The sequence below is a fragment of the Saprolegnia parasitica genome, assembly GCF_000151545.1.
Source record: "Saprolegnia parasitica CBS 223.65 unplaced genomic scaffold supercont2.66, whole genome shotgun sequence".
NCBI classification, from domain to species: domain Eukaryota; phylum Oomycota; class Saprolegniomycetes; order Saprolegniales; family Saprolegniaceae; genus Saprolegnia; species Saprolegnia parasitica.
Genome location: NW_012156460.1, coordinates 53,760 through 62,337, shown reverse-complemented (window position 1 = coordinate 62,337; position 8,578 = coordinate 53,760). Strand labels below are relative to the sequence as shown.

Below are 8,578 nucleotides of genomic sequence, written 5' to 3'. Positions count from 1 at the left end.
CAGCGTGTCAACAAAGCCGTCCTTCCCGCAGCCATACGACGCTGCAACCGCCCACAGCGGCGGCGCGCGAGCCACGGCACCATTGTGCAAGAGCATTGCGCCGAGCCGACGCGTCAGCAGCTCCGTGTCGGCCAGGGCAGTCGCTTGAAACGCAGCCAACAGCAAAAGACCAGCCGTCGGCACGTCGTCCACGTGCACCGTGGGACTGCGCCAAACCGCGCCCGGTTGCGTGACACTAGCCTCATGCAACGTCGCCAATGCCACCGCCCGACGCAACGGCTCACGAATCGATGCATCGAGCACGACCGACGCCGACGCCAAACGGGCGTCCAACACATCGTCAAAGAGAGCACCCAGTCGGGCAACCGTCGCAATATCGTGAGCCTCGACAAAGCGGCACAGTGCGACGACGAGACTCGGTGCCTGCAAGCGGTCGCCGACGAGGCGCATACCGAGCTCCAACTCGCAGCGAAGCAGTAGCAGCATCAAATCCAGCAGCATCGCACCGTCAGGATCGTCGGTGGTGGCCACATGTTCCTGCGCTTGCACGACACGCATCGCAAAGTCGGGAGGGCGATGTTCTTGGTAGCGCTTCCAAAGCACTTCCAAACGCAGGGTCGTGCAGCCACTGGTCAAGGCGCGCAGCATGCACCGCCGCCTCCAGGATCGGCGATGGACGGGGCGCGACAAGCTCTAGCCAGGCGGTGCGCACAAGGTCCGCGGCACGCGCCTGCCCCGCCGCTCGGAGCAGCACCCAGACGCCAACCATGGACGCCGGTCGATCCACCACGCGCCACGTGGCCTTGTCCGCAGCCAGTCGCTCGGCAAACATGTCGGCACTGGGTGCCATGGGTCCCGTGCACTCGAGACGCGTCGTGATGTCGCACATCTCGTGTTCCGACGCCGGTGCCGTGTACACGTCGACACCGGCGCCGTAGGCAAAGTCGCTGTACGCAAGCGAGAGGTCTTGCAACTCGGCTTCCGACAGCACGTGTTCCAGCACGTCGATCGGCATCGCAGCATGCACCGAGAGAGAGCTCGACTTCCAAAAGATCCCGCCAAGCTCAAAACGACCGCCGCGGACGTGCGACCCGTAGGCCATCAGAAAGGCCAGTGCCGAAGGAGCATCGACGATCAACTGCGCATCGCGTTCAGCATCCGACGACAGACGCATTGCATCCACTTCCATCACCAGTGTGGCGGTTGGGACGTAGGCGCAGGCCACATGCACAAGGCGCGTCACGCTCCCCGCGGGCAACGGCGCCGGCATGTCAAGAGACGACCACCCGTGCGCTTCAACGCGTCGGCGAAACGCCTTGGCGGCCGACGCAGACTCAAACCAGTGGCTCGAAAGAACTGCCGTCGTTGATGCGGTAGTCATCAGAACGCAGGGCATCGGTAGCGACATCAAAACCTTTTGCATCGACGTGGAGCGGTTGGAATAGCCAAGCGGGCGCCCAGAGAGCACGGCGCCGCCGCTGGCACGCGCCACAACCTCGTCGTCCGTCAAGGTTGCCACCGATGACGACACCTCGCGATGCGCTTTATCGAGGACGTCGTCCAGCACGGGCAGTCGCGTCAATAGCGTGTTCTTGTCGCGGAGCTTGCGTTTGTCGATCATCCACTGCGTCAAGCGGAGCTCTTCCAAAGCGGCATTCAAACGCTGCGCGATCGCTAACGCCTTGTCGTCCGGCGCGGTGCGCAAGGCATCTTGCACCTCATGGAGTGCGTCAGCCGCCGTCAAGAGTGCCGACGCCAGACGCGACGCCTTGTCGTCCGTCGTGTTTTGGTTCGTGGGTGTGCCCATGTCGTTCGAACGCCCAATTGATTTGTGGTCATTCCTGTTGAGGAATTGCAGAACAGCAGATCCACCCGTTGGAACAGACCTTTCTCATTCAGTGCTCTTCATCTCAATGTAAACAGTATTTCCAGGAAGGAAGACAGAGTTGCTGGCGGGAATGGATGATGGGAACGCGATGTAGTTCAGTCACACCGTTGCTGGCCAAGAGAATGTTACGGTCTTGGCCAGCACCCACGTCTCGACACACCACGCGGCGCTTGGGGGGATCACGCTCAATGGGTTGATTCATGGTCACTTGCCATCACTCTTTGGGATATAAACAACACTCGCAGCAGAGCGCCAAGGCCCTTGTCCCTTGTAGAATCAAAACCGCCCGGCGCCTTTTTGGTGTAACCGCCTCACCACCTTTGCGCAGGCCACTGCGACCGACGGACTGGCACCGTCGTCGGCACGAGGTAAGATGATGCCGCCGGTGCGGAGCCGCAAGATCACGGTGAACGAGCGCATCGACCACATCCTCGACGGATCGTGCCGGGACACGATCTGCCTGCCCGAAGGCGATGCGACGATGCTCCAGCAGTCGCGCGACTCGAAGCGCATCTCGGATTTGTACAACGTCTCGTTCGAAGACAAGTTTCTCAAGCAGCGCATGGCGTACTTGCCGTCGCCGATTGCAAAAGACCGCCACGAGATGCGGTCGCGCCTCCGAGTGAGTCGCGAGGGCTACAACTGCTACAGCTCCAGCGCGAGTGCACCGAGCCTTCTGGCGACACCGCCGGTCGTCGTTGTCTCGCCCATCAAAGAAACCACCATAGCGAATGTGACGCCGTGGTATCTCGGTCGAAACAACGTGCCCGACCAGCCGACTTGCGACCTCTCGGCCAAAACTAAGCGGTAGCGACGCCAGAACGTGCGCGGGGTTTGAAACTTCGGTGCGTAGGTATGGCGCCCGGGGCACGATCCAGCTGCTTGCACAGGAAACGACGGCAGGAACAGTGCCGCCGCTGACGACGACCAAGTACAATGCGCCGTCGCCGCTCAAAGTGCTCGGCAAGTTCCATACGGAGAATGCATTTGCGCCAAAGTTGACGGGGTCGCCCATAACGTGGCCCGAAGACGCAGCGTTTGTGACCGGCCCGAAACTCGCCTTTCAAAACACACACCTCGCGACAAGCTCGGGCGTCTCGCCTAAGAAGAGCGTCCTTACCGAGCCTGTTTTCGCCGACGAGCATCTTCTACGAGTGGACAGGGCCACGGAGAAGCAAGTCGACTCTTTGAAAGCGGCCCTCGAGCTCGGTAGACGATCGGCCACGTACAAGACGTAGCACTTACGTTGGTGTAGAGCAGGAGCAAGGGCGGGAACAGCGCCGTCTTGGCCGCGACCAGCTCCAGAAAATGCTGCGCAAGAAGCAGCGCGAGCTACGGCGCCACCCGAACGTGCACCACGAGAAGGTGCCGGCCAAGGCACTGCGAGAGATCACGCTCATCAAGTCGCTCGGGCCACCGCGCATTGCGCCAATCGAAACCAAGCTTGTTCAAAGCAAATACGAGCTGCGTTGGAAGACCGTACGTCCTCCATGGAATGAAGAGTGGGCCAAGGTCGTCCAATTGTCTCGACTAGATCTTTTTCCTCATCGACAGCATTCGACGCAGCGCATTCAACCGCCCGATGCTCCAGGAGCTGGCACTGCTCCTCGACAAAATCACTGAGTGGGGCATTCGCCACGCGTTGGCCAACCCGTTCGAGATGACGCGCGACCAGTGTACAACAAGCTCTAGAAGTCGTGTTGTGTCACGTCCCCCTAGGCCGTGAGCTCTTTATGAAGGAGTACCCAAGCTTTGGTGTGCCCAACTTTAACCTGATGTACTCGTCGTTTGACCCGACGCACACGGACATTGTGGACATGCGGGACATTATCGGCACGGTCAAGGCGCTGCGCATCACCAACAACAACTCGACGGGCACCACGATGAAGGATATTGTGTTTGATTTGATCGCCATGTACGCCAACGAAGGCGTCGTGCCCGCGCGCGTTATCGAGAAGGTGCTCGTCATGTATTGCGGCTCCATCGACGACGAGGCCAAAGTGCACGCCGAGCTGACGGCTCTGTATGAATCGCACTACCGGTCGTTTCGTAGCCCGAAAGCACTCGTGCCGCTCCACGAGGTTCTGTCGTTCCTTGGCGACCAGCCGAGCCTCATTGATTTGTTTACCGAATTTTTACGGCACCGACGACGTCACATGAACTCGTACACGATCCACGGCACAAGCACGGACGCAATGGACCAATAAGATCTTACGCGTTGAGTGACATTTACTTCATTGTCGCCATGGCGAAGACGTACGCTGGCCAGCGTGCACAGCAGCAGACTAAAGTGGAAGCAGTCTCCTGTACCAACTGATGCGGCGGTACGTGTGTTGATAGGACAACGTGGTGACGTTGGATGGACTACAGCTGTAGAAAGTGCAAAGTGAAACCGTCGAGGCCATGACGTGGCAGGCCCAGAGAGCTCGAACGTGACAGGTTCAGCGATCGACTCTTTCCTTATTATTGGTGCAGCGCACGTGTGGTCGCAAAGCCGTCGCAATACGACGCGCTAATGACAGAACGTGCGCGATGGTGCTCCATCGTGAAAGGCAGAGAAATTGAGGATCTCTCCATTGGATATCGTTCTCGAGTTCTCCGAACGCATCGCTCCAAGATGGCAACGGAGCCAAGCACCCAATGGTTCGACATGAACCAACGAGCTTGACGCAGGATTCAAAGCACGGAGCTAGCACAGAATGAAAAGACGCCTTTCCGCCGTTCGAAGGCCGATGAATCGAACTGAGCAAAAGCAATATTCTTGGGCCTTTCCAATCGACTTCGTCAGATGACCTTGTGGAAGAGAAAATGGCGCCATTTTCCAACATGGCATCCCGTCGACGCCAACGTCGTCGGCAGCGTCGTCAGCAAGGTCCTTCAACGTTGGGCGCGGGCGCTGTGTGCTAGGAACGCAACTGGCCGACGACATCCAGCGCGACGAACGTCTGACGGACAGACCGTCGTGACAAGAGCCGGATGCCATTCGACTTGGTTTTTGTATGCAGCAGCTGTCAAGAATTTACACCATGCTGTCTGTACCTCTCTTTTACCGCGCGGGACTTTACCTTTGACCGACAACTTGGCACACATGCGGCTGTGGCTCCTGCTCGCTTGGGTGGCGGCCGTCGTGCTTGCGCAGAACAACGTGACGACGACGGTACCGACGACCAGTGCGCCGTCGCCCGTGCCAAGCATGACGCCAAGCCCGTCGCCGAGCACCACGCCGAGCACCAAGGCACCCGAGCCGAGTCCGTCGCCTGCTCCGTCGCCCAACACAGATGCGCCAAAGCCGTCGCCGCCGCCGTCGCCATCTCCGTCGGCGGCAACACCACAACCGCCGGCGCCTAGTACGCACGCGCCCGCGCCGTCTGCATCGCCGTCGACACCGCCTGCCAGCCCAACGGCATCTACCAGCCCACCCCGCACGGACCCGGTGCCGACGGCAGCGACCACCGAACCCAGTAACGACTCGATCTCGACGCCGCCGTCCACAACAAAGGAACCGCGCTCTACAAATAGTACCACGACAGGCGACGCCTCCAGTGACTCTTCGTCCAGCACGACGATCATCGCCGTCGGCGTCTCGGTCGGCGTCATTGGGCTCGTCGCCCTCGTGGGCTTCCTCGTCTTCGTGCAGCGCCGCAACGGCAATGGCGACGACGACGACGATCTCAAGGAAAGCAACCGCGGGTACGCTTCGACGACATATGGTCGCGCCACGTACGGTCGTGCGACCTACGCGTCGGGTCCTGCGCCGCCGCCGACGTCGTCGCTCGTGGCACCGTACTTGGCGTCGTCGTTCAAGGCGCCGTTGCCCGATGTCTACGACTACCCGAACGACAATGTCGCGCGCCCGGCGCCGCAGCGCGAGTTCGTGCGACCGACGGCCGAATCGGGCCACTCGGTTGCAATGCTCGAGTCGCGTGTTTCACACAACTGGGACTCGGTCGGGACAGACCCGCTGGCGAGCGACGCGGGCTCCAACGCCAGCGACGTCACCGGCGGCTACCAAGGGTCCGAGGACCGCAGCAGCTACAGCTCGCTCATGCAAACCGCGCGGCATCTCAACAACGACTCGTTCTTGTCGGCCAAGAGCTCCGACGCCGACGACGACGAGCGCGACCCGTCGATTTCCAGCGACGGCTTCAGCGACCGGGATACCGTCGTCTACCTCGGCGCTGTCTAAGTCGGTTGTCGTTGCATCGTCGGCGCCAGCTGCGTTTGGCGAACGCGCGAGCGAACCAGCACCAATGCAACCGCGTCGACGCCGGTTGTGTTTCTTTTCTATTTATTCAAATATGCCGCTGTTTGTATGGCCATGCTTTGTATTTCGACTTGCGATGTAAGTCACGCGTCAACACCTGGGTCGTCGTGGGACAGGCGGTGCATGGACATCAAGATGAACGAAGAGCGTATTTGCGTTCTTTCCTCACAGCGACATGCAGCTGGTGCGCCCACTGCTCCTGCTGCTACTGGCCACCGTGCTGGTTGCGACGGCGCGCGCCGACGGCAACGCGACGACGAGCGTGCCACCGCCGACGACGCTGGCACCGACACCTGCACCGACACCGGCACCAACGCCTTCGCCCACGACCAAGGCGCCGGAACCCACGACCGTGGCACCGACCACGATCGCGCCAACAACGACGACATTGTCGACCAAGACACCGGAGCCATCAACGACGGTCGCGACGACGCCGCCCACCACGACGAATACAGTAAAGCCGTTGACGCCGGCGCCGGTCGTCGTTGCCCCCACCGACGCGCCGATCGTGGCCAGCAGCTCCGGCTCCAACGGGCACTCGACGACGAAAGCACCGTCCGCGACCAAAAATGGCACGGCGACCTCGAGCGGCGACAGCGACTCGTCGACTGTCACGATCATCATCGTTGGTGCCGTGGCGGCGGTCGCCGTCCTCGGTGGCCTTGTCGCGTTCCTCATCTTGCGCCAGCGCCGCTTGACCGACGACGACGACGACATGATGACCGCCCGCGGGTACAAGTCGGAGTTTGGTCGGTCGACGTACGCCGGTGAGTATGCGATGAAGGCGCTACCCGCGCCGTCGACGGACGTCTACACGTCGTCGCAGGCGGCGGGTCCAAGCCGCTTTGACTACCCCAACGACAACACCGTCGTCTTCCACCAACAACCACAGAGTACCAACTACAACAACAACAACAACAACGGCCGCACCAACGAGTATGCGGACGTACCACCGACCTCCATGTCGATGCTCGAAGCCGACGTCGGCACAAGCTTCTTCACATGGGACTCACGCGGTACCGACAGCCACGGGCACATGCCGGATGACGTGGCCAGCGACCACGGCTCGTATACAAGCGACATCACCGGCGGGTACCGAGCGTCGTCGCCGGGGCGGTCGACCAACCCGTGGCAGTTTTCCATCGACTCGTCGGCCGCCGCCATGCAGACAGACCGCACGATGCCCAGCAACGACTCGTTCCTCTCGGCGCGGTCGTCCGAAGAACGCGACTCGGCGCTTTCAGGTCGCTCCAGCGACGACCGAGCGTTCACGTTATAAGCATGTTCTATACAACTGTGCAGAGTTATGTTTTCATTGGCATGGACTTTAACCAACAGGTAGACGCTGAACGGCAGTGCTCGACACAGCTTCAAGGACAAAGTCGCACGCGACCGTCGACGCGGCCTGCATCGACGCACGACCAGGACAATTTTACTCGAGATCAACGATATGGGACACGCAAAAGACTGTAAAGCCGAAGACTTTGGTACCGCGACTAGAAAAGATGATGACCTCTCGATCTCCCTCCAGCAACAGTGCTCCAGCAGCGCAGACTGATGGTATACTGTATGTCGTTGTCTACTTGGCGCCATCACGGAGGAGTCGAGATACCACTCACTTGAGCGATATATATCGCAAGTCATCGAGCGCTGCATAGATGAGATCCGCACGAAGCCAATGGTACTGTGGTACCAATCTGCGTGGAGGTCGGTCCTCGGCCGCTCACCTGCGCCTTACGACCACGCCCGACGCTGTGACGTACAACGACTGCTGCTACACAAGACTACATATACTTCCCGTACACGTGTGCGCCGGTGCATCGGTGCGTGAGAGGCTTGGCACACGGTGTTTCCGCACCCATGGCCAGAGGCGCGGCCATGTTGCCCTTTGATAAGCGGATTCGATACTGTATTAGAGATGGCACCGGCTCCTCCTGGAGGATAGACGTACATCGCGTGGACCTGCTTGGTAGTCGGATGGTCCTGTGATCGTTCATGACGCGCCGCTCATATCTCGGCGGCACACAGACGCGGCGCCGAGATGGACAATCTTGGCACAGCGTCGTCTCCTGGTGCTGACCAATGGCATCGCGCGAAATGACATTGCCGCATTGGGATTGGTCGAGAGCGCACGAAAGATCCAGCTGGGTGCGGAACCCATGTGGATCTCAGGAGCGCAAAGGACCTTCGTCGGTGCGCGCTCAATTGAACTCTGGCCGTGCGTCGAGCAGTCGTCGACGCATCATGGCACGAACATCCGCCTTCCTCTCGCTCCTGCTTCTCGCAGTAGCAGCGATGACGGACGCGCAGGCCACCAACTCGACGACGCCGGTCCCAAGCCCGACAACGGAAGCACCCAAGCCAACGCCTGCGCCGACACCTGCGCCGACACCTGCGCCAACGCCTGCGCCAACGCCTGCGCCCAC

At 60.6% G+C, this 8,578-nt stretch overlaps 4 protein-coding genes across 4 annotated transcripts; 3 read left to right on the top strand and 1 right to left on the bottom strand.

Moving 5' to 3' along the window:
* Nucleotides 1-12: 12 nt before the first annotated feature.
* Nucleotides 13-1,807, bottom strand: SPRG_11481 (hypothetical protein; the record flags this gene model as incomplete). The annotated part of the gene is made up of 2 exons (XM_012350489.1): nt 13-542; nt 604-1,807. Coding segments are annotated over 2 exons (1,734 nt in total), but the record flags the coding sequence as incomplete, so codon positions are not given.
* Nucleotides 1,808-2,261: 454 nt separating this feature from the next.
* SPRG_11480 (hypothetical protein) lies at nt 2,262-4,113 on the top strand (the record flags this gene model as incomplete). Its single annotated transcript, XM_012350488.1, has 5 exons — nt 2,262-2,695; nt 2,742-3,097; nt 3,144-3,367; nt 3,423-3,564; nt 3,608-4,113. The coding sequence occupies 5 exons, from the start codon at nt 2,262-2,264 to the stop codon at nt 4,093-4,095; spliced, it is 1,644 nt and encodes a 547-aa protein (XP_012205878.1). The 3' UTR covers nt 4,096-4,113.
* A 968-nt stretch (nt 4,114-5,081) lies between these two features.
* SPRG_21034 (hypothetical protein) lies at nt 5,082-6,074 on the top strand (the record flags this gene model as incomplete). Its single annotated transcript, XM_012350543.1, has 1 exon — nt 5,082-6,074. The coding sequence occupies one exon, from the start codon at nt 5,082-5,084 to the stop codon at nt 6,072-6,074; it is 993 nt and encodes a 330-aa protein (XP_012205933.1).
* Nucleotides 6,075-6,273: 199 nt separating this feature from the next.
* SPRG_11479 (hypothetical protein) lies at nt 6,274-7,431 on the top strand (the record flags this gene model as incomplete). The annotated part of the gene is made up of 1 exon (XM_012350487.1): nt 6,274-7,431. Exon 1 carries the CDS (start codon nt 6,328-6,330, stop codon nt 7,429-7,431), a length of 1,104 nt encoding a protein of 367 aa, XP_012205877.1. The 5' UTR covers nt 6,274-6,327.
* Nucleotides 7,432-8,578: the final 1,147 nt, after the last annotated feature.